The 26,704-nt window shown below is 36.0% G+C and overlaps 1 protein-coding gene across 2 annotated transcripts in view; it reads left to right on the top strand.

Annotated features, from left to right (window-relative positions):
• The window catches only part of LOC149803584 (meiosis regulator and mRNA stability factor 1-like), a 101,833-nt gene that overhangs the window by 31,799 nt on the left and 43,330 nt on the right, over nt 1–26,704 (top strand). Inside the window, exons 7-10 of one of the 2 annotated variants that reach the window (XM_089953333.1) lie at nt 3,005–3,168; nt 7,479–7,696; nt 14,556–14,694; nt 18,662–18,753. In XM_089953333.1, the coding sequence (XP_089809459.1) occupies nt 3,005–3,168; nt 7,479–7,696; nt 14,556–14,694; nt 18,662–18,753 (613 nt within the window). Of the gene's footprint in view, nt 1–3,004; nt 3,169–7,475; nt 7,697–14,555; nt 14,695–18,661; nt 18,754–26,704 lie in introns of both variants that reach the window. The other variant, XM_089953332.1, reaches the window with a different exon arrangement.

Raw genomic sequence — 26,704 nt, 5'->3', positions numbered from 1 at the left:
CTTCAGGCCTTAAGTTTATACCCTTCTACAATATTACTTCAGGCCTTAAGTTTATACCCTTCTACAATATTACTTCAGGCCTTAAGTTTATACCCTTCTACAATATTACTTCAGGCCTTAAGTTTATACCCTTCTACAATATTACTTCAGGCCTTAAGTTTATACCCTTCTACAATATTACTTCAGGCCTTAAGTTTATACCCTTCTACAATATTACTTCAGGCCTTAAGTTTATACCCTTCTACAATATTACTTCATGCCTTAAGTTTATACCCTTCTACAATATTACTTCAGGCCTTAAGTTTATACCCTTCTACAATATTACTTCAGGCCTTAAGTTTATACCCTTCTACAATATTACTTCAGGCCTTAAGTTTATACCCTTCTACAATATTACTTCAGGCCTTAAGCTTATACTCTTCTATGCTATGAGTTCTTGTCTTGCAAGTGTAATCAGAAGGCTTTTTGAATTATTGGCAATAACATTATTAAAGTTCATGTTTTAAATTTTGAATGCAAGTTTTGTGTTCATGTTTTTAAAGTTACTTCAACACAAGTTGCTTGATTCATCTGAAACTTTTGGGATCACTCCGTTATTATAATACATGTATTCCTAAATCTTTTAACTAATATGTTTGATATTTGACAGCAAAATTAAAGTATTTTCAAGTTTTCAAAAGCAATATCCTCTACATCAGATTTGGTATTGAACTGAAACTTTGCTGCTGTATTATTAGATGTCTACAGTTTGTATCCTGATATTCTAGGACTTTTCTCTTACCTGTATAAGCAGAAAATCACATCATAACATGATTCATAGAACTTTTGTTATTAATCACCCTGTAGCAGGGCCTCAAGTGGCAGAGCGGTCTAAAGCGCTCTGTTATGGATCACTGCCATCTCACCTCTGTCTGTGTGGGTTCGAGTCTCGGATTCAGCTAATGAAGGTATGTGAGAAAGCTTGCCAGTAGCTTCTCGTGGGTTGTTGGTTCATCCCTGGGTTTTCCCAGGTTCTTCCTCCACCATTAATACTGGTCGTCATGTATAGCATATCATGTGCTGAAAAATGGCATTAAACCCTTCAACAACAACAACAACATAACCACCCTGTATGTAATTTGATCATGGAGGCTTTGTTATTAACCACTCTGTGTGTAATTTGATCATGGAGCCCTTGTTATTATTCCCATGCATGTAATTTGATCATGGAGCCCTTGTTATCATTCCATGTATGTAATGTGGTAATGTGGGCATGGAAACCTTATTGTTGTCCCCCTGCATGTAATGTGTTTTTGGAAAACTTATTATCCCCATGTATGTAATGTGGTAATGTGGGCATGGAGCCATTGTTATCTCCACATATGTAATCATCATAGAAATCTTGTTATCATCCCCATGTATGTAGTGTAGTCATGGAAACCTTATTATTATCCCCATGTACATAGTGTGGTAATCTTACAGGGCATGGAAACCTTGTTATTATTCCCATGTATGTAATGTGGTCATGGAAACCTTGTTATTATCCCCATGTATGTAATTTGATCATGGAAACCTTATTGTTATCATCCCTATGTATGTAATTGTATGTAATGTCATAATGTGGGCATGGAAACCTAGTTATCATTGCCATATATATAATGTGGTAATGTGATCATAGAGCCCTTTTTATCATCCTCATTTATCTAATGTGATCATGAAAGTTTTGTTATTATCCCCATGCATATAATGTGATCATGGAAACATTATTCCCATGTATGTAATGAGGCTGATATTTGTTCTGATGGACAAGCAACGTTTTCAAGGTTACTTTTCCATGGACAAGTAGGTAGATTGTGTCCTTTAACTTGAAAGGGCAGTTGAAGTTTATCCTATTTTAAACTCAGAACATTTGCTTTTCAGCATAATTAAATGTAGCTAAAAGTGTCTAATTCATTTCACATGAAGCATTTAAAATGAAATAGGTACTTTTGCTACATTTAATGACTTACCTGAGCATTTGCTGATTTACAGATGGAATAAAACCAGTGGATTGTTTGCAAGGCAGGTTATCACAAGGAAAGACGCTGTTAACTCAACCAAAAAGTCCAAAGCACAATAAATGTTATTTAAGTAATAATAATGAAAAGGCAATCAGCAGTTAAGAGAAAGAATTCTTTTAAGTCACAATATATTTCCCAGCATGAGAAAGCTATAAAAATATTCATGCACCGAAAGAATGGATCATACATGTGCAAGAGAATGGTTGTTTTGATAGGATTAAAGAGTTTATCTCCAGTAAACAGTATTATATTTTTTAAAATAAAATTTCACTTGGAGTGCATTTTCTGACATGTAATTTTCGAATGATTTAAAAGGTGTTCCACAGCTTATGACTCGATGAAAATGATGTCCCAGAACATAGTGCACACAAAAAATTACTTTAAACATTATTTATATGCTGTCCCAACAAATATGGTGTTCCAACATATACAGTAAATACAGTATTTTAAGTGACCTGTTAGCATGACCCCTGATAAATATTACCAGTCTGAGTTAATATTGCCAATGGTTACTTGTTGAGACCTCTGGCTTAGTCTAATCCAGTTTAAAGAAAAATTATGAAATAGACAACAGTTGAACTCTTGCAGTAGAATTCCATGATGACGTATGGGACCTGTTGAATAAATATATGAAAATATTACTTTTTTATATGTACATGTACAGCTTTTACTGTTTTGTCAACAACAAAAGTGAGAGAATAATATATGGATAGATGTGCTTATCTATGTATTTTCTCTCATTAATTTTGTACCAGATAATCAACATTAGATAGTTCATGTATTAAGTAGATGCTTTTATGCACACAATATATCAGATTTATGTTAGCACCTGCTGCTTTAATTGGATTTAAATTAATTGTAAGGGAAGTAATTTAATTTATTGAGTCAAAGAAACAAGTACTACAAATGTTTGATAAAGAACATTGATTTTTCATTCCAAAGCAGTGCTTCATCTGTTTTGTCAGCTTCCCAGCATGTTACAGAGCCGAGGTGTGTCCCCTGTTTGAGTGTGAGTCAGGGGTGCCACTGGAGCACCTCATCAGCTGTGTCCCTGGAATCCAGATTGAGGTCTCCAGTACTGGTGTCAAGAAGGTACGCTGGGCTGAGAACAAACTACCCACCACCATTGGTGAGTTTTAACAACAGCACATTGTCAATTAGTAATAAGGACTGTTTCATAATTATACCCAGAAAGTATAACAATAAAACATGTACACTTTAAGGCATTGTCATACCACACATTTGTCTGGAACATCAGTCCATCAAAAAGTTTTAATTCTAGAGAAACCAAATTTCATGAAAGAGCAATTCTTTCATTTTCAGAGATTGTGAAGTGGTTCCAGATGCAGACTTAATATTTGCTGACACAGCAAGAGGGTGTCCAGTTCAAATGAAACTGGAAAAATGTGAAAAAATAGGACATTCATCAGGAAGTTCTGAGTGTTGTATGTAACAGAGAACTGTGCATACATGACAAAATGATGCTGTGATGTAGCACATAGGGAATTCAAAGTTAGCTATAAGACCAAGTACAGTGATACAGTATAGATACTTGCTCATAAATCAATTAAAACTGCAAACAACATAGATCCTGATCTGCCTTAGTTTAATTCACCTGCAGATCAGGATCTGTCTTGTTTGCTCTACTGATTACTGCTAACAAACTGCACAGAAACAAAACTGCCATAGCATTGTATGATGGCAGATTTGGGTCTGTGCAGTTTGCAGTTGGACTGGTCTTATAGGCAGGTATATACTGTATGTATCTTGATCTTGTAGCTATAAGACTCTTGTAGCCAAACTTTCGGAATTCAAGCTCAAGATTTAAGGGTTTAAGACCAGTCTTAAGTGTTTGATGTCAGGTGGTGGGGGAGCATAAAATGAACTATGAGCCGTTGTATCAACACCAGCCAACAGCAGACCTGCCAACCATTGTGATTTGAGACTATATTAGTGTTACTGAAATGACACTTAAATTACTGACTTTTGGAATGATAGTAATAATTATAAAAATATGATCATTGTAAACAAAATCCAGATTCTGGTTGTATATGAAAAAAAATGAATTTGCAGTATTCAGGCACAAAGATTGTTTTGCTTGTCAAATTGGAATCCAAAGTTTGTCATCCTCTCAGCTGGTCGAGGAATCAGGACAGGTTTCTTTGCAGTAAGAATTTCAAATCCACCACACACACCAAACCTCCATACTTTGTACACTGATGCCTTGTGTTATGTTCAGGATGGGGTGCTCATCTGGAGGCAGTTGTGTTGTCCATCAAGGATTGTGGTCAGGCAGGATTCTTCCTTCATACTGACAGCCTAAAAATGTGGGCTGTCTGTATAGGTCAACAGGGTCAATGTGTCAGCCCGGTAAGATGCACTTGCATTATGGTCATCAAAGACAAGACATTGCTTGTGGCATATGTCAGATAAGGGGACAATCATGTCCCTTATTTGCTTAGAAGACTGGAACCTCCTTTGATTGATGGCATCTGAGAGAATTATTATCACTGTCCAATACATTCCATGCAGTAGGAGTATCCTGTCAGAAAGGTGTTGAGGCAGTGATGATACAGTCCTCAAGAATAGTCCACATGGTTGTAGGGGAGGCCAGTTGTAGACTGTTCAAAATGAGGTTGAACAAACTACTACCCCAGTACCAAATCAGAGTGCATTAGTAGTTAATGGAATCAATCGGAAGTTAGTTTGACTGTACATTTACTGTCATTTCGAATAGTCCCTTAAATCCTTCCAAGTCAGGACCTTGTCATCACATCTCTTCCTGATAGCCCTCTAGTGGCACTAAATGGTACAGGAAGCTTCTGCCCCTGCTGGTGTACAATTCACAGAGGTCATGTAAGCTTTCAGCACAGACTATTTCAGTAATGGGTGCCATTTGTTAGAATTTGATTTAATATACCTTTATTAAGTGGCAAGAATTCACTTCATTTTTATTCTTGTGAATAGACATTCCTTTGGAAGGTCATTATTTAGATGCCCCAAGAAGTGCATACGGCAAAATCAGTGTTAAATTATGTAGACATATTTGGACGAAATGAACCTAAAGGTACTGGAGTACAATCTGGATTGAATGTCATGTGCTGTGATGTCACAGTGAAAGCTACACTTATTGATAAACAAATTCATACTACCCCATATTGTGATGATTCCACTCGGCATTTTCTTTTCTTGACCGAAGTTTAGTACATGGCCATCATGGTAAAAGACTAAAGATAGTTTTCATTTGGAACTTTCTTGATGACAGTTAAGGTGCAAAGCATTGAATAATCAGGATTTAGTAGACTTGTGTTAAAGTTTAAAAGAACAATCTATCTTTATTTAAAATGAGTAAATGAACATGCAGGACCCATGTGACTTTCACTATAGTGGACTTCAGAGAGTTACCACCAAAGATGGGTCTCCTGTTACAGCACAGAGAATGTCTTCATCACAAATCTCTACCTCCATGTATTGTATCACATGATCTATCCACCATAACTAGTTTAGCAGGGTTGCAGATGGCACCAGTTGGGCTAGGACGCAGCTGACCTCCAAGGTTGATGATGCCATCTAGAGTCATTTATAATTGATTGATGCAGAAGGCAGGGCACTGGCCTTATCAGCCCTTTTTAACCATTTTTGGGAATTTCCTTCTCTTTTGGAAGAAAAAGGTTGTTCAGTTTCCACCATTATGGTCTATAGAGCGACCCATTTTGATACAATTAAGTTTAAAGTGGATTACACTTTTGTGTTGAACCCTCATCTGTTAGAGCTTGTTAGGTATTTTGAACTCAGAGGTCAATTTCTTATCTATGAATGCCTTGGTGGAACTGTTCTTGTATCCTTTGGGTTTTATCCAAAACTTTGTATGAACCTTTGAGTGAGGCTTTTTTCAAGAACCATACATACAAATACTTTTCCTTCTTATTATGGATCTTCTAGGAGAAGGAGTGATGTTTATGCCTTATCAGTGGAAAAGAATTGCCTTCATTTCAGTGGCAACTATGAATCTGTTTTGTGTGCCAACCTGTTTTTCTGGCAGTCACCATATGTAGGTGGATTATTTTGGGTGTAATAGAGCCTGTTAGTCATACTAAGAGAGAATTCTTTCCTTCAAGAGAATCAAAGTCCATGAGGTTAGGGATGTTGCTACATCTTGGGGCTTCTTTAATTCATTCCTCTTTGGAAGATGTCATAAGTCACATCTTGGCATCCACATTTTACTTTCTTCTCATTCGGCTTCATTTGATGGTTCACCGGAGTGATGGCATCTATGCATAAAGCCCAGTTGTTCAGTTATCAAATCATCTTCCAGTCCGCAATAGCATCCAGCTAAGAAGAAATGGTATGTTTGCATGACAGCTATTTTTTAGACCATCTGCCTCCCTCACAGCCGACAAATTCAGCAAAATAATAATAGCAGGTGATGTTTTGTTTCATTTTAAATGTACATTTTGGAGGTAAACCTGATTTAGATTTTAACTAATTTAAAACTAGTACTTTACCTGCTATCCTGGATTGCCTTCTCTTTCCCAATTCTGATGTCCTTGAGTCTCAGTCCAAGTCAAAGGTAAATGATGTTCCAAATAATGAAAAGTGACTAGGATATAGACTGGGACCATATTATTTTGTATAGACTGCCAATTACTAACTGGATGAGGCAGTTTTCATCTTGGACTGGGAATAAGCACCAGGAAAATAGATAGCAAAGTTATAATAGCAAGTAGGTATGACCCAAGTAAAATTACCCGATAAATGCATTAAAAAATGACTGTGCACTGTTCAAAATTGCAATATACTTGTATATGCTGTTCTTTCCCAATAATTTATGATCCACACATAATTTCCATATCCTGCTCATTTTAATCCATCCTGTAAATCACATTAAATCAGAGACTGCTCCAGTGGCCCAGTGGTTAGAGTGTCAGCCTCAGATGCAAGAGGTCACGGGTTCAAACCCTGGCCAAGTCATACCAAAGATGTATAAAAATTGTACTAATAGCTGCCTCACTAGACACTCAACAGGTTAGTGTTAGAAATGGTTGGCCTGGTGTCAGGATAATATGACCTGGTGGGACATAATGCTACATGTCTGTGGCATGATGCCCCAGTGCTTGACATCACTATAAACTGTCACACTGCAGACATTGTAGCAATATGAGTGAAATATCATTAAAGCTATGTTAAAAATCCAAATCACACACAGGCACACATTAAGAAATATTATAGGGTGTCCCAACATTTAGTACTCTTAAATATGCCACCATTTGAATTTAGACATAAACATCTTCCATCAACTTTCCCCCACTCCAAGTTTAAACAATGCCGATCATAATATAAGAATGATATGTGTCATGGGTTGATGAAATAAGACAAAAAGTATTCTATCTGACTTCTTGCATGTCTGTATATACCAGTCTTTTATTATTTTATAAGCAGAGTTTGGACGGTCATGTGCCACCCCCTTGTTAAACCAGCAACTGAATCAGCTGAGTCGAGAAATGGTGGACCTACTGAGACATGCCCCCCAGTGCCGTATGCCTGTCAGCAGGTTTATACCCACCTACCACCACCACTTTGGGCGACAGTGTCGTGTGGCCGATTATGGTTACAATAAACTGATGGAACTGTTTGAAGCCATCCCACATGTTCTTCAGGTAGATAACGAATCTTTTTGTTCAGGCCTGTGAAACAGAGGTTCAGATCTTTTAAACAAATGACATAAGCCCACTCAGTGCTGAATTAAAACTAAGCACCAAATAAAATTATGTTCATATAGCATTCATAGGTGGGACAAAGGGGTCACTTTTCTAACAGCGTTATATGCTTCATTGTTAACTTTTTTCATTTATCTCACTATAATACAACTGTATGAATAGACACAAAACTTGATGGTGAGTACTACTTGTCACAGGAAAAAGTAGGTCAGTGACCCACATTTTATTCACCAGTAATGACATTCATTTTAGCTCTGCTAGTCATAGATCATGAGAGCTTATGGAATAGCTTATTGTCCATTGTTTGTCCTTCTGTTAGCGCAAGTTTGTTATTTTTTCTCTTCCTAATGTACTCAGAGGATTTGTCATGAAACTTAACACACAAATTCATCCTGTAGTTGAGATGGTTCTAAATAAAACTGGTGCTGCTCAGAATTACAAAATGACCACCACAATGGCCTTCTTGAAAATCTGTCCCTACTCCACCTATATGGATAGTTATATCAGCATGGAATTTTACACTAAAACAGTTTGTATGATTTCTTGTTGGACCTAAATAAAAGTGGAATCCATCTGAAGTCCAGTATTGCTGCAACAGTGGCCATCTTGAAAATGGAAAGTCATATTGACATGGGTTTTTCGCTAAAAGATTTCTTGCAATGTCTAGTTGGTCCTAAATGAAAATGATGCCACATGTACATCCATTATACTCATCACAATGGACATCTTCATAATTGTGTTATCACTGCTCCTGAATGGATAGTCTTTTCAGAATGGTACTTTAACTTAAAGACTCATTTTGATGTCTCTTTGGTCCTAAATGAAAATTGTGCCAATCTGAGGTACAAAATGTCCATCACAACAGCAAATTTAAAAATCTTATTATCACTAAGAATATCAGAGTTGGATTCAGCAATCAACAGTTAAAAGGAAGAAGTGATCTTTAATTGAATTCTTGAAAATTATTTCCAGTCAGTAGAGTTACAGTCCCTTCAAGGGACTATTCACATTTTGCTAAGCTTCTCTAGGACTGTTGTGACTACAGGAAACTTGTAGTGTCTCTTCATCTTGCAAAGTAAATATAATGATGAAACTTGATGAGTGTATCCATCTTCAGTGGTACTACTCAAAGTAGACAAAGGTAGGTCATAGTGAGTTATCTTCATGGTCAAGTGATCAGGTTTTTGCATTTAGCTTTGTCTCTCCAGCCTTATTGAATGAATAGTCATAAAACTTAATTGGTGTATTTGCCTTGGACAGTACTACTGATACCACAGCAAAGTCACAGTGGCCTATGTTGCAAGAAAATAAAAAAATGTTTGCATTTTGTAAAGTGGCTGCAAAATTTTAGCAGTTTTTAGAATGACTGGTGTTTTTCATCTTCGCTAGCCAGGGTTCCAATGTGTTATCCCTATCTACACCTTGGCAATTTTTAGAATGCCTGGTGTTTTTCATCTTCGCTAGCCAGGGTTCCAATGTGTTAACCCTATCTACACCTTGGCAGTTTTTAGAATGTCTGGTGTTTTTCATCTTCACTAGCCAGGGTTCCAATGTGTTAACCTTATCTACACCTTGGCAGATCATACAGATATTTCAGAGCTTTGTCCTAGTGACATCAATTGAATTTCATGAGTTTTCTCCCTTAGTATATAATGCCAATTAACCAATAGCATGTAACAGTGGTGCATTACTTTGTTCATCAGCCAAAAATGGTGGAGGCATTTGACTTCAAAAGGATACTTTGTAAGTTTAACATTGAAAGTATGACTACCTACCAGAGAGAAGCCAGCACTGGTTTAACTTGAGGGAAACGATGTATTTGTAACAACACAGACCAGCAGTGAAAAATTGCTTATTTATTAGTCCATTCCAGTTGTTTATTCCCCTTGTATCATTGATTTAGGAACAGTGTTTTTGATTGGATGCATTGGGTTGCCGTCACATCAAATAGAATTCAGACCTGAAGCATAACAATGACAAGGTGTAGATAGTGTTAACACATCAGAGCTTTGGCTAGCAAAGATAGGTGTTTTTAGGTATTTTACAGACTGACTAGATTGTGAAAGAATAAATGGAATAAAGTTATTTAGATATTCATTAGATCTTTATGATAAAAATTAATATACAGTACTAAACATACAAAGGTAACATGATGTAACCATGTAATCAATGGTGGCTATATTTACTGTACAAGGTAAAGGGCAGTTAAAATGTCAATGAAAAATCTATTCAGTGATGGATACTCATCTCAATTAATTTTAATTTAATATTTGAATGACAGGTGCATAGTCAGACATTGTAAACCAGCACCTGTTACCATTACAACACATTTTAACATTAGTCCTGCAGCTACATTTGGTAAAACCTTGATGACCATGACAAATACTTTCATTTGATCATTGGTCTCCAAGAAATTTCATTTGTCATTTTACAGATTCATGTCATAAGCATGCCATCAGTGGTTTTATGTATATCTATGTTAGGGGCCCCGAGTGGCCGAGTGGTCTAAAGCGCTTGCCGTTACGGATCACTGCCATCTCACCTCTGTCTGCGTGAGTTCGAGTCTCAGCCTTGGCTAATGTTGGTACGTGAGAAAGCCTGCCAGTAGCTTCTCGTGGGTCGGTGGTTCTTTCCGGGGTTTTCCAGGGTTCTTCCTCCACCAATTATCCTGGCCGCCATGTATAGCCTATCTTGTGCTGAAAAATGGCGTTAAACCCTACAACAACAACAACGATATTAGTAAATATGTTTACAAGATCCAGTCTTTTTCCCACTGGACAGATCAGTCAGATTGTATCTTACAAGAATTAAGTTAATTTCCATTGGATGGGTTCAGTCACATGAATAGTTATTTGTTGTTCCAACTTCAAGTATGCAGATGTATTTTATGTTGTATTTAGATATTATTTGAGAGGAAGAATATTTGTTTGGATTGTTTAGAGGAAATAGAAAGTGCTCATTGGACTATAAAATTATTTTAGAACAATTGTGAATTATTTAAAAGAGTTATGGACATTGCCATTTTGGTGTCATGATTCTTGGCAGACCATTTCTGAAACTTGAGCTGAACTTTTCATTCTTTTGGACTTTAATAGAACTTTTTCAGAATTATTTTGGATTCATAGCAAAATACTACAAGTTCCTCTCACTTTTTAATTTATAAGTTCGATAATTACATTATTTGTTAAGTTTAAAAAACTTGTTGGTTATGCTTCTTTCTGTTCCTTAGTATATGACCATAGAGCCACAACATTGGTTTAAACTGGTTTCTTGTGTAGAGTCCAATTGATTTTTGTACACTGACATAAGGTGGGACAATTTATTTTATGCTTTCTTTCCATCTGTCTGTTACCAATTTTGTTTATACTCAATAGCCCAAATTTCTTTACCATCTACAGTTATGAAACTGTGGATGACCTGCACTTTGGGTAAGGAAGAACCCTAACAATTTTAGCATCACAAGGTCAAAGGTCTATGTCACTGACTAATTAAAGAAAATGGTTTCCACACAATAGTTTTAGTTTTATAGTCCATATCTTGACCTACCTTTTTGCGCATTGCTTGCACTTGGAGCAAAGACTTGGGAGTAAGGAAGAAAACGCTGCTTGGGACACTTTTCTCCACATGCTTGGTGTGCTAAGTGCACTAGCATGGATTAATGACCTTTCTATTCCAAGCAAATAGTGGATTAATGACCTTTCTATTCCATGCAAATAGTGGATTAATGACCTTTATATTCCATGCAAATAGAGGATTAATGACCTTTCTATTCCATGCAAATAGAGGATTAATGACCTTTATATTCCATGCAAATAGAGGAGGGCCAGCAGAAAGCAGCTTGCATTTCCTATATTGGCAGGAAGAAGATGGCTGCCTCCTCCTTTTTTTCTCAGTGGATCCTCTGTGATCCCAAGATGGATCAGTAACACTTCCTGGTGTATAAAAGCATCCTTGAACGAGTTCTATATTTCTGGCATGACAAGAATGCTTTCATCTTCAGTTTGCTAGAGTAATACTGCACACAGGTTGGACAGGACAAGAAGGCAGTCTACTTAATGGGGAAGTTCCCTTAATTGGGACTTAATGAGTTCATCATTTGACCATTAATTGACCATATAACCACAGGGCACCAGACATAATACATTGGGACCAGGGCACTGGATTAGGCACTAGGCAGTGAATGTAGATCTAAGCACCAGGCATTGGGTACTGCCAACGGCAATGAGTACTAGTTGAAGAAGAAATATTCTTATTCCGAGTGTGCTAAACATAAATAGGGTATCTAGAATTCTCGAATCATGGAGACAGTCATCCCTAGGGAGTCATGTCCTCTCCTGCCAAATGTACCTCTTCCCATTGTCTAGTAGGTGCCAGACAAAGCCTTTTTTTCAGAGACGTGGTTGAACCAAATGGACAATGTGAAACCTTTTTACAATAAGAAAGGGTTATTAGATTGGCTTCTGGGCCACTTACCTCTGTCAGGGACCCCATTTGGTTTCACCAGACCAAATTAGAACCATTAAGGGAAAGGTTTACATCCTTGTAAAGAAGGGAGCAGTAGAGAGGCTGGTAAACATTACAAATCTGGGATTCTATACCAGGTTATTTCTTTTTGTAAAGAATGGGGCAATGGTTTGCCTCATTATTCATCTTTCCCTATTAAAAAATGTATTCAAGAAGAGCACTTGGCTTCAGTCTGAAATGCTGAAAAACCAGCCAGTCTCCATAGGCCTCCATCCAAGGCTTATCTACACATTGCCATCATCTATCTCTGGGACAGAATCCTATAGGGTGCCCAGGAGGTAATGCCCCTAGAAACTCCTTCACTTTAAGCATTTATGGAGCACAATTTTAACCACTTTACTGTAAATAAAATTTGCTGTGGGAATTATTCAGGTTATTTCATGCTTATTTACAGAGGGGTGTGTCATGTACAGTTCCTCCACCTTCCTCCATCTGCCATGAAATTAAAATGGAAAAGAAATAAGAAACATGTCATTCTCCCTCTCAAAGATACCATTGTTATCTCAGAAACCATCACTTCAAGATGAATTTTTCTGTTAGAAGAGTTTATCAATATCACACAGAGACCTTTCCTTCACAATAAATGAAAGTCCATGGGTTATAGTTGTTGCTGCATCATGGTCATTTGTTAATCATTGTTTTATGAATGATGTCCTGCAAGTCAAATTCCGACTGACTCAATCCTTTTGTTCATTCTACCTTCATTCTGTATCACACCAGAGCATAGGCATTGATGCAATAAACCCAGTTGTGTAACTCCAGCAAGCTGTCAAACCATCCTCAACTTTTCATTAGAGGGTTTAAGGAGACAGTTTGTTCGCTAATCATTAGGCCTTCAGCCTCCCTTCAGCTTGAAAAGTCTGTGATGTAGTAGTAACAAGTAGTATATTATTGCTGTGGTTTGGTGAGGCAAAATTATTTGTTATCTTGCAAGTCCAACTCATTATAAGAAGTTCCCATGGCACAATGATCTCTCGGCAAATTTTAGAGTTTCTTGCTGTTTCCACCAATCTCTAACCAGTTTTTCTGCATCTCAGAAATGACTATCGATTTGCAATAGTTGACTTGGCTTAAAAACGAAAAGCATATTGCACACTAATTTATTGAGTCTGCAATAGTTGTCATATAAACAAAAAGCATATCAGACACTAATTTATCGATTTGCAATAATTGACTTGCCATTTAGAAATGAAATGCATATCAGACACTAATTTATCGAATTGCAATAGTGGACTTGTCAGTTATAAATGAAAAGCATATAAGACGCTAAGTGAGTTCAATTACAACACATTACAGGATTAAAACAAAACTCAGATGTTGATTTGTTTGGTATGAGTGAAGGACATAATCACAGGCAGTCAGAGTATAGTTGCTTTCATCTCAACATCAGTGTCAATGCATTCACGAAGTTTATATGCATTAAAAAAATGACATTCAAAATGTTTCAACTTGCTTGCAATGGACACTTTTTAAAAATATTTTGTTTAAATCCTGAAATCAGACAGTAGGCTTAGAACAATATGTTAAGTGTGTGAAACCACTTGTCTGCATTCAACACAATTTTTAAAGATGGATTATTTTCCTATGGTCTGATATTTGAAAATAATATTTCAAAAATCATATAATCTTTATAGAATTGATAAATGCAAAATAAACTCAGAAATTAACACAAGTAATGATGAAAATTTGTTTATTAAATTGTGTATCAATTGTTGGAAGGGGCCCCGAGAGGCTGAGTGGTCTAAAGCGCTCTGTTACGGATCATTGCCATCTCACCTTTGTGTGGGTTCTAGTTTCGGATTCGACCAATGTGGGTATGTGAGAGAGCTTGCCAGTAGCTTCTCATGGGTTGGTGGTCATTTCCTGGGATTTTCCTGGGTTCTTCCTCCACGATTAATACTGGCTGCCATGTATAGCCTATCATGTGCTGAAAAATGTGTTAAACCCTACAACAACAACAACTTGCTTGAAATCTCCCAATAGTAGAAATTTTAGCTGTAGAGAGTTTAGCTCTGTTAAACAAACGAGTTATACCCCATCAATTTCTAGAAAAAAATTTAAAGCTCAAAAGTATAACTGTATGAGTATTGTGTTCATTAAGGTTAAATACATATAACAGTTCATGAAATATGTTAGCTGTAGTCTTTTGTCATCATAAAATTGTTACAAGATTGTGTGAAATTTAATCTGACTTGTAAAATGCAAAATCATGACATACTGTACTTTCATGCATATCTCAGAAAGGCAAATTAAAATTCCTGTGATACAATTGCAGATTCTTGGAACTGGGGATAGGAAAGTTTTAATGCTGACTCACAGAGCACAGGTCCGTAGATTTACCACAGATGTTCTCCGTCTTTTAAAAACCATCAATGGAAGACAGATCGATTTGTCTAGTCTACCTGAGGCTGTTTGTAAGTGTAATGAAGATTTTACTTACTACTTTTATTTATAAATACAGTACCATACATGTGAAAAATGTTTCAGCTCAGTTAATTAGGGGGGAGAAGGAGGGGAACCCTGTCCAGTTATGCTCAGTTTACAGTGCCAGATAAACTTGTAATCCCAATAACTTCCAGTTTAGAGGGAAAGCATTATGAAAATTAAAGCACATAATTTATTTATCTTATAAAGGCGATGCCACAGATGCATTCCTGAGGTTTTGGCATAAATCAAGGGGCCCTGAGTGGCCAAGTGGTCTAAAGCACTCTCCATTACGGATCACTGCCATCTCCCTCTGTCTGCGTGGGTTCAAGTCTAGGACTCGGCTAATGTGGGTATGTGAGAAAGCTTGCCAGTAGCTTCTCGTGGGTCGGTGGTTCTACCCAGGGTTTTCCTGGGTTCTTCCTCCACCATTAGTACTGACCGCCAAACATAGCCTATCATGTTCTGAAAAATGGTGTTAAACCTGACAACAACAACAACAACAACAACAGCATAAATCAAAATTGGCATATTTCGAAAGTAATTTTTCCATTAAATACTAGTGAAATAAGGAAATTCTTGGGCAAATTATATCTCCAAGTTTTCAAGTAATGATAAATTATGCATAATTTTCAAACAAATTAATCCAGGTAATATGTATGTGAGCTGCATATCAGTCACAGCACATGGTGTCAGTAATAGCATATAAATGAGAACAGGGTGCAAATTGAATGTTATTTCTTCATTCTGAATTGCGTTAAAATGAAACTGCATTAACTGAATTGGCATAATGCTCACGTCACTCATACATTTGAACCAAATTCTATATCAGTTTCACTTTTAGCTCACCCTGTCAAAGGCCAAGCAAGCTCATGGCTTGGACCTGTATCAGCCATCGTGCATCTGTCAACAATTACTTGTGACCACTTTAGATGCCAGATTTATGATCAATCTGATTAAACTTGGTATGTATGTGTAGATCATCAAGATCTTAGATTTATTTGAGCTATGTTGATCAGCAGGTCTTATATTCGAGTGACTGAGCTTCTCATACTAGAGACCGCATTTTGGGATGAATTGTGATCAAACTTGGCATATAGGCTTAAATTATCAACATATTTGACATGTATAAATATACACCTCATTCACACATTGATTAGGTGATGTGGCATCAGATTGACTGAACTTTATATCACTTTAGAAGCTGTATTTTCCAAACTCATTTCGATCAACTTCATTTGATGGCTTAGATCTCAGAAGAATTGTTATAATCTGTGATCTGATTTGCTGAGATTGTTACTGTCCTAAAAGCTGTATTTTTTAACTAGTTTTTAGTTTGCTTGATGTAAAGGCTTGTGTCATAAAAGATCTTAATTTTACTTTTACATCTGAATGTGACTGACATCTAAATAGTATTGACAAGTTCATCTGGCATACAGATTTACTGAGCTTGTTACTCCCATAAATAATTAAATATACAATCCTGAACAGTATGTGGATATTCAGATTGGACTTGTTTCACAACAGCTAATAAATATACAATCATGAACAGTATGTGGGTATTCAGATTGGACTTGTTTCACAACAGCTATTAAATATACAATCATGAACAGTATGTGGGTATTCAGATTGGTCTTGTTTCACAACAGCTAATAAATATACAATCATGAACAGTATGTGGGTATTCAGATTGGACTTGTTTCACAACAGCTAATAAATATACAATCATGAACAGTATGTGGGTATTCAGATTGGACTTGTTTCACAACAGCTAATAAATATACAATCATGAACAGTATGTGGGTATTCATATTGGACTTGTTTCACAACAGCTAATAAATATACAATCATGAACAGTATGTGGGTATTCAGATTGGACTTGTTTCACAACAGCTATTAAATATACAATCCTGAACAGTATGTGGATATTCAGATTGGACTTGTTTCACAACAGCTATTAAATATACAATCATGAACAGTATGTGGGTATTCAGATTGGACTTGTTTCACAACAGCTATTAAATATACAATCATGAACAGTATGTGGGTATTCAGATTGGACTTGTTTCACAACAGCTAATAAATATACAATCCTGAACAGTATGTGGTTTTATTATATGCTCATTTTTTCCCGTTAACTTAATATTGTCAGAATCATGCAGTATTACCTGATATTGAATCCGTGCGACAATACACATATAGCATTCACGTGCATTAAGGAACTACTTTCTATTGCAAACAAACAATGGACGCAGATGCCAGCACTTTTGATTTATACACAAATCATGTACACTCGCATAAGAGGCTCTTTACATTGTGGTTGTTTAAATTTGTTTCTGAATGAACTAAAACAGATGTTTCGTGGACTGCCACATACCAGCTGCTTTGGCATATTCCGCATTGATACAATGTTACGGATTTAGGCTAGCTACAGTATATAATGGACGCAAGATAAGGTCCTTACAAATAACATACCAGTGACAAGTCATATACTCACTCCTTTAGCTGGTGATAAGAATGGCAAAATAAAATATACTTAGTTTTACATCCTGAATTTCCTCAAAATGTATTTTCTTAATTCTGCAAATCTGAATTACATGAGCCATGTCATAGGTTTTCAATCTGGATTACACATTTCAAAATTGTGCTGTAATTTCGATGATAAGTGCAACTGCATCCTCCTTACTGCACTCAAAATTAAATAAGCATTAAATTCCATAGCATCTTTTTGATAATTGCAATTGAAAGACTTTATATTTTTCCCACATTGTGATTTCAAACATTCAATGATAGAAACAGAAACACGTCTGCAGATGTCAACACGCTTCTCCCTAGCTTCTTCAATCTCATGTATTTCATGTGGAATTGTCACATACAAATCCAGTCCATAATCACAAAATTTCCTAGAATCTAGAAAAATACCAAAATCTATTCATTCCAGATCAAATGGAAAAGTTGTTTCAATGCACATTCATTCACAACATGACTCCAAATTTCAATTTTAACTTGACAAGCAATTTTTTTTCAAAAGTTATGTCGAGCACGTGACTAAGTTCAAATTTATCTGGGCGGAGTTATGTGTGCAGTAATATTGTTGATTTGTGTAATGATGAATATGCGCTTGTGTATTTAGTTTGGAATGCGGCATACATTTATTTACGTTGTTTCTTGTAGTGTATTGTGTTTATATAATAAAACCTCAGGTAAAATAAAGAAATGAGCATATACTAAAAAGGTTACAGCATTTATATGGGAAAATATGAACTCGTTTTGTTGGAGGGATATACTGCACTCCCAAGGTCGTGCAGTATTCCATCCAAAAAACTTGTTCATATTTTCCCATACAAATGCAGTAACCTATAAATATCGATTGGACTTGTTTCACAATAGGTATTAATGTGCACTGTTCATCAAAATTGCAACATACTTGTATATGCTGTTCTTTCCCAATAATTTATCCACATGTGATTTCCATATCCTGCTCATTTTAATCCATCCTGTAAATCACATTAAATCAGAGACTGCTTCAGTGGCCCAGTGGTTAGATCATAAGCCTCAGAAGTGGGAAGTCATTGGTTCAAACCCTGGCCAAGTTATACCAAAGACATATAAAAACGGTACTAAGTGTTACCTCATTAGGCACTCTGCATTAAGAGGTTATAGCCTGGACCGGTCGGCCTGGTGTCAGGATAATGTGACTGGGTGGGACATCATACTACATGTCTGCAGCATGATACCCCAGTGCTAGACCTCACTATAAACTGTCACACTGCAGACAATGTAGCAATATGACTGAAATATTTTAAAGCTACGTTAAAAATAATAAACACACACACATTAAATCATACAACTTTAGGATCATGCTAAACACCACTACTTAGAAACTTGTGATCAGAACCAAGTGGTATGTAGGAGTACCATGTAGTGTTAATAACCATGTTTTCATCATATTTATAGCAAAAATGACTGGAAAGCCTTGGGATATTATCGAGTATGGAGTGTGTACCATTGAGGACATGCTGGCAGATATCCCTCCCTCCACCATAATTGTAAGTTTCAGATTTACACTTTGACTTTGTTTTTTATTTACATATTTACAGAAGTATAATTTACCATGTGTAGAGCCTTGATTATGTAACCCCAGTTATCCAAATTATTGCTTTCGTCAAAACAGAGTACATTTACGAAATTAATGTGACACGGTAACATTGTCTAAATCATCTAAACTTCTAATAATTGAAACTTTGTTTATTGTCCAAGCTTTTAACTCAACTCTGTGTAGTATTGATAAGCTTGTATACCACCCCCAGCATTTGCTTTAGTATCAGTGTTGACAGTATATACATGTCTACACCCTCACTGAATGTCAACAATTCGTTTTCCTAGGCAACAGGTAGGAGTGATTTAAGCTAGTTTTTTCCTTAGTTGTGCCTTGAATCATGAAATGTGATGCACATTAATCAGTCTGGTATATACCCTCATCAAGGTCACTGTGACCTCTATTTCATGCTTCATTGAAGTTTGTTACATTTTGTGTTTTGTGTATCTTACTCAAGCTCTGTTCATAAGTAGAATCATCAAACAATGCTTATATGCATCTCTGTTAGTATCACACCCTTACAAAAAAGGTCATGCAGGGGTCATGCTACCAGGCAATGTGGGTGGCTAAGTTGCTGAAAAATATAAACTTCACTTTCTTTTTTCAAGAAGGAGAAAATGACTTCACCCTGTGATTTTTTTTAGATGTAAATGGAATGACACTAGTTTGTGACTTTTAAGATGCTAACTTGACCCAGTCAAGTAGATAAGAGTTGTAGCCGAAGGCGAAATGTATTGCAAGCAGCCTCAGGTAGGTGTTGATGTCAGTTGTGCCAGAAAAACAAACTGTTGCATGTTCACAGCCATTTGTTTTAATAGCTGATTGATGATGATGATCCTTCACCCAGAAGTTATAATTTGTTATCCCTGCCCAATTTCTGAAAGTTACCATTTGTTATCATGTCATGATGAAAACCTACCAGCATGTGTTTTGAATCATGAAACATAAATATGTACATAACAATTTGTCTTTTGACTACACAATCGGTGATAGCACTTTCTAAATATATTTTTGGAAGATTTTAACTGCCAATATGCTTTTGCTATTCATAAAATTATTTTGAAACTTAAAGTGACCTGTCATGGGATAATAATGGCAGACATCCCTGTCTGGGAAGTACATCTTCATTAGACTGTTTTTGTAAATTCATTGGGGACAGAAATTAAGGAAAATATAGAATTCAATGAAAGCAAAATTTAATGTCTAAATGCTATGTGATAGAAAATTTAGTGCCTTCCCCTCCGTTGTGAAGGTCAGAATTGTATGGGACAAAGCTATGTTGTGGAATTCGTGTTGCACAGTAAGTTACTGCTTAATTTTTCTTGCATCACTTTTTGGAAAATACAAAAAAAGCAAGGCGAATATTTAACCATTACATATTTCATTGTAAGTATGCAGACAAATATAAAAACCGTATATCTTCAATTGTATCTATAGATTGTAACAAAGTTAGAAAGTGTGAAGGGGCAAATTCAGAAACTCCATTTCTAAATATAAATATACCTACATGGCATTCATGGCACCATATTTGTTCTGGACTGTGTGCTGATTCAGTTGGAAAAAAGGATCTTCCCATACAAAATTTTCAATATGGACTTGATATGGAATCCATACGTACTTTTACAGAAATATCCATATGGACATTTTTATTCTATAGCTGAACCACTCTTATGGATTTCAGTGTATCCATATGGAATTCATATGGATTCCTTACATAGTTCTTATGGGCTTGAATGATTCTGTTCATCATTGATGAATAGGTTTGTTATTGTCTTTGCAGCACTGCCAAAATTAAGCTTTAAAGTTTTTGTTATTAAATGGTCAGTCCCATAAGGTTTATATACCCGTCATCTCTACACCATGTATTTTGACCATTCGACTTCACATGAACTCCTTAGAAACTATTATATTGTAATTAATGCTAACTCACAGGACCACTGCCTTGATTACACCATTGTAATTGCTTGCAAGTATAGATAGTTAAGTGCCACTGGAACAAGCAATTCAATACAGCAAAACAAAACAAGGACCACATCATGCTCACGAGTCTTCCCATTTCTTGCAAAAAGAATAAGAGCACACATAAGAATTACATATTAGTGCAAGATTGAATGAATATTCTTAAAAATTATGCCTGGGCTCGAATTCCCTCACGTTTTCATCTGTTATCAAGCCTGCCGTGAGAGTACGTTTTGAGGTGAAATAGTGTCACATACCAGAACTGGATCATTGTGACCTATTTTCATGATTTTGGAAAACCTGGTTTCAATAGATTAGAGTTAGTGGGGAAAATATACCAGATTAGGTTACTGTTGTCTTGCAAGGAAAATGATATACATGTTTTAGGACTCACTGAAACAAAATTAAATGCTAACCACTGGGGTGAGATGATACACCTGTGCTGCATATCAATATGGTTCATGATACACAGCCTGTGATTCAATACATGTCGATACACATATCAACTTGATGGTCTTTCCATCTTTGGAAGGTAGTTGGTGCCCTTTCATGTATATTGCAATTCTATTCCAATTCCAGTGGGGCCCCAAGTGGCCAAGTGGTCTAAAGCACTCACCATTATGGATCACTGCCATCTCACCTCTGTCTGCATGGATTTGAGTCTCTGGCTCTGCCAGTGTGGGTATGTGAGAAAGCTTGCCAGTAGCTTCTCGTGGGTTGGTGGTTCTTTACAGGGTTTTCCCAGTTTCTTCCTCCACCATTAATATACCGGCCGCCATGTGTAGCCTATCTTGTGCTGAAAAAATGGCATTAAAACCTACAACAACATTTTCAGTATGTAGACTACAGATAAACATATAGTTATCATATATTTATATGCAATTCTCATTGATGAGAATTCAAACAGACTAACTGTTGGTTGCAGTGAGTTTTATCTTACATTTTAGGTCATTTAATGGTGGCTCCATTTAACTCCATTTGTTTTGTACAACATGAATGATTTGAAAACATTATTACCAGCTAATTTCATTTATTCCATCAGCACCTTCATTCACTGGTTAAATATCTCTGCATAGAAAGAGAAATTCCAAATTTGTTTCCCATGTATAATTTAAGGAGAGATGACAGGATTTAATCTTAAGGGAGACCTCCCCCTTTGTCAAAGGTCAGGAAGAAATGTTCATAGGTCAATATTGATCTAAACCTGAATATCTGTCTCTCTTCCTCAACTCCACTTTCTTATAGCTCTACTGAAATCAACATCCTTGACAGATGTCACCCTATAGTTGTATAATGTGCTAATTAATTCTGTCAAGAGCATACTAATCTCCTTTTCTTTTTATCAATATTGTTCTGTGCTTCTTTCTGAAGGGGTATGTACATAACTAGCTTTGTCAGCTTGAATATGTTAGGAAACTGATCTTGGTGACAGTTATGTACAATTTTCCAGAGATCACAGATGTTATCTTTTGGACACATATGCTCCAAAATAGAATTTATCATGGACATAAACTAAAACTCGGTAGTTTACTGGCTACTATGCCAAATTTCTTATCTGTTCCATAATGCTGTATAAGGGTATTTAGTCCATCAATGCTTGCACAGACAGAGATATTAAAATAAATATATTTACTTCTTAATTGCATTTTCTTAACCCCCCTCATATGGATACATGTACATGTATATAGTCTTGTAGCATATATTCTCAGGGTGAATTTAGTTAAATAAAAAATTGTAAATTGCATTATAAATTGTCTGTATTTTAATTAGGCTCATTATTATATTTAATTTCGAAATTCCACTAAAAGGGTCATGCCGTCTATTATTTTTCCATCCAACATGTACATCAGACTCGTATTTAACACCATTTTGGGCTCAATATCATTCACTGGTATTTCCGTTAACTTTCCCAGCTCCAATAATCTGATACAGTCCATAACATTAAAAATTATTGTCATCATCACTATCATCAGCAAGTATTTGCCAAATGAAACCGTAATGAACCATGCGGGGAATCAGACTTTTGGGTTTTCTAGGTAGCCTGTATTTTAACACTCATTTGCATAACTTTCTTTATTGATGGTTCAAACTATGCCATAATTTTTATTCCTGGGCATGTTGTTCTAATCAAATTTATTTTCACTACCATTCATGTCCTGCTTGAAGAACCCAGATGTAGAACATTTGCTACCCAAAAAACATGTCATGACAAGAATGGTTAAATAAAAATTGTATACTTTGCTAGGCACATTTTCATGTGGGACTTTCAACAAATTTGTGGGAGTTCATGCATTTCACTATTCTCCAAGTACATAAATATATATCAATTTTGCACGTTTCGTGCAATGGCACACCCTGATATCTTCACTTATGTATTTCACATATCTAACGGCTTTTTCATGTAGTCTGTCTGTTGCTCTGCCAATACTTCCTGTTTGTCACTCAGAATAAGCTACATTGATTTCTGATTGGTCTTTTTTTTATAACTTTAAGTGGAACAAGCAATAATCACAAATGAGAATTCATTGTAACATTTCAACATGCAACACATGGATAGCATAGCTTTCTAGTCAAGATACAATTTAAAGTAGAAACTTTGCGTGAAAGTGGTTATTAAATGATGAGTAAAGTACTTTATTAAACATGTGGAACATGTTTGGAATGTATAGTATATGCTGGACATACTTCTGGGTTAAGATAATTAGCATAGATTGGGGGTGGCAGGTTATGAATCATGCCACTGTATTAATTTGTAGACGGCGAGTTGGTATTCTCAAATCTTTTTCATTTTTACTAATAAACTTTAGTGCCTGTGACTGCAAATGCTGTTTCAGATGGATTAAAATTTTACAGAATAACAAGGCAACTAATAATAATTATTCATGACAGCCGAAGACTAAAATGAGTCCACAATGTAACAGAAAGATCAAGCACCCTTATTGATCACATGTATACCAACCTACCAGACAATGTGGCTTGTGTTAATGTACCAAATGTTGGTCTTAGTGACCTCTATCCTATTGTTTTTGACAATTAAAATGCAAGAAATAGGAAAAATACACACAAAACTGTCATTTAGAGATTGTTCACAAATTTGAATGAAGAACAGTTTCTGGATGGCTTCTATAAAGTTACATGGAATATAATCCAAACTTTTGATGACATAGATAAAGCTTCAAGGGTTTGAACTGACTTATTTATGGATGTAAAGTATGAAATCCTAGATGCCATGAAAATACAAGACCAATTCAAGGCTATGGGAAACCAAGCACAATATATAGTATGGATAAATAAAGTATGATTAAAAAAGCTATAAAATAAACCTTAGTTGCTTGAAAACAATATGAGCAACACAAATTCTGTTTGGAAAGTTTTTCAATTAACTCACTGGGCGAACACAAAGATCAGACAAATCAAATTCACTCACTTTTGATAAAGGACACCATAATCACTGATGACACTGTCATTGCAAATGTTATTCATTTCACCAACATTACCACAAAGGTAAAGGAACCAGTGATAGAAGCAACTTTAGTGAACTGAAAAGATTCTGCAATAGCAAAATCCGTGAGGAGGTACAGCATGACCCCGCTATAGCATGCTCCATTATAGCACAAATTCAGATATAACATGATTGTGGCATGGCTCCCAAAATTTAATATTTATGTACTTTTCTCATACACAATTATATATTTCTTCTTTAAGGTATGGAAAGTAATGTCTAAAAAAGTTTATTATCATTTTGTTGGAAGAGATAGTGTATGAATTCTAACTGTCCTTTAGCGGCAACTTCAATAACACATGCACCCTTCATCAAAGAAAGCTAACTACGAACTTCAATAAAAATAACCTTTCATCAAAGGACTTAAATAAAAGCAAAAGAAGCTGATAGATTGTTGCATTTTCCAATGGTGACTGGAACACGTTTGTGTCATCAAAGTTTAATTTTTGCAGGAAAAAAAACAACCATTTACTTACAGTTGCTACCAATGGCAGCTTATAATGCAAATTAAATTTCTAATCTTTTGAAACCTTAGATATCTGGCTGTCAGGTTAATTGAAAATGGGGTATCTTGCAAAGATGTTTGTTAAACTTTTTAATTTGTTCAAGTTTTCATTTCCCTATAAATAGCCTCATCCCCTGGCTAGTCTTGGCAAGATGACAGCTGTCTCCAGCTGACCAAAATCTAGGACAATTTAAGTACATGTAGCATGTAGACAGCTTTAGCCATGTGCTACTTGCGACAATTGTAGTGAATTAAGTGACAACTGGATATAGATCAAAATGAGGACTATCATATTTTATTTATATATACACGTCTTATTTGTGTTTTCTAATGGGATGCGAGTCATACATGAAGTTTATAACATATGATCTATACTCAAATCCATGGATGTATTATATGCAAGTACAGTACTTTATGGATTATGGATTGTACTACACAAATGTAAGTTGTCAATATACAAATGTTTTTCAGACTAGTTTATCTTCATTTAATCAAAAGCACATTTTCGAACCTACTTTTATTACACACACACATGCCCATCATATTTTAGGTAAATGCATCATTTTCTTCAGCTAACTGATTTGGTTGGTTATAACATGATTTAGTCTGTGACAGTCAGGTTTTATGGTGGCTTCACACTGTATGTTTCTCTATCCCACCAGTGTCAAAAAATGTTGGTAAAATATGTCTCGTTGAATTTGATACCAAGAAAGCTACAGGACTTGATGAGGTTGGTTCATGACTCATTAAAACTTTTGCCTCAGCTATTTTAGTTAGCATAACATTCATAATCAATTGTAGTATTGCAACCTCATCTGTCCCCAAAATGTGGAAAACTGCAAAATTAATGCCTGTTCACCAATCTGGTTCTACAGTTGATGCTGATAACTACTGGCCAATCTCAAAACTACAAAAATTGTCAAAATTGATTGAAAAACATGTCCAAGACTCGTTCATGTCATATTTAACCAAACGCATGCTGTTACACCCTAATCAATCAGGCTTTAGACAGAAACATTCATGTGAGACTGCCTTATGATCTCCCTAACTGATAAATGGCTTCAAGCACTTGATCAAACTCGAATACAGTCCTACTCACTTATATCGACATCACTTGTGTTGACAAGCCGCCTATTTCGACAAAAAAGCATAGTCCCTTGGTCTACTATTACAAAAATAGTCATGTTTATGTTGACATCGAGATAAAAAATAAACGTACATGTCGACAGAAGCCCATGGTCCCAGCTTGAACAAATCCTTTGTTTTCTAATCGTTTATGTCACCAAGCTGCCAGTTCCGACCCATACTTTGTTCAAGAATTAGCTGATCTTGCCGCCAGGCTTTGATTTTCCCACCTAATCATTTGTCGGCAAGCGGACAGTTCTGACCTGTACTTTATTCAACAATTAGTTGATCTTGCCACCAGGCTTTAATGTCGTGGTCGGATAAAAAACAGGCTTTTGTTTGCTCCTATAATGTTAGCCTCTTGTGGCAACTTAAATAAAGCAATGAAATCTGATAGATTATTGCATTTTCCAAAGTGATCGGTGATTTAAAAACAAGTTTATTGTGCTGTGAAAGTTTCCTTTTTAACTTTATTTATATTTATTATGGCTACCAACGGCAGTGTAAAACATAGATGAAATTTACAGTCTCTGGAAACTAAATATCTGGCTGTTATGGAAGTTGAGGGTGGAGCATCTCGCAAAGATGCCTGTGAAAATTTTTCTCTTAAACATAACACCCTATCAGGATGGATGAAAGCTGCCGAGTCTATAAAGAAAGACTGTGTTGAAGGTAACTTCTCTCCCCAAAGGAAGAAGCAGAAGACTGCTAAATTTGAAGATGTGAAATAGGCCACAGCAAAATGGTTCAATGAAACCCCGCAATGTACATTCCACCTTATCCATAGATTGTGATATGATCATCGAAAAA

Source organism: Sinohyriopsis cumingii, chromosome 3, assembly GCF_028554795.1.
Source record: "Sinohyriopsis cumingii isolate HCF-2022 chromosome 3, ASM2855479v2, whole genome shotgun sequence".
Lineage (NCBI taxonomy): Eukaryota > Metazoa > Mollusca > Bivalvia > Unionida > Unionidae > Sinohyriopsis > Sinohyriopsis cumingii.
This window is presented reverse-complemented; position numbering and strand designations above follow the sequence as displayed.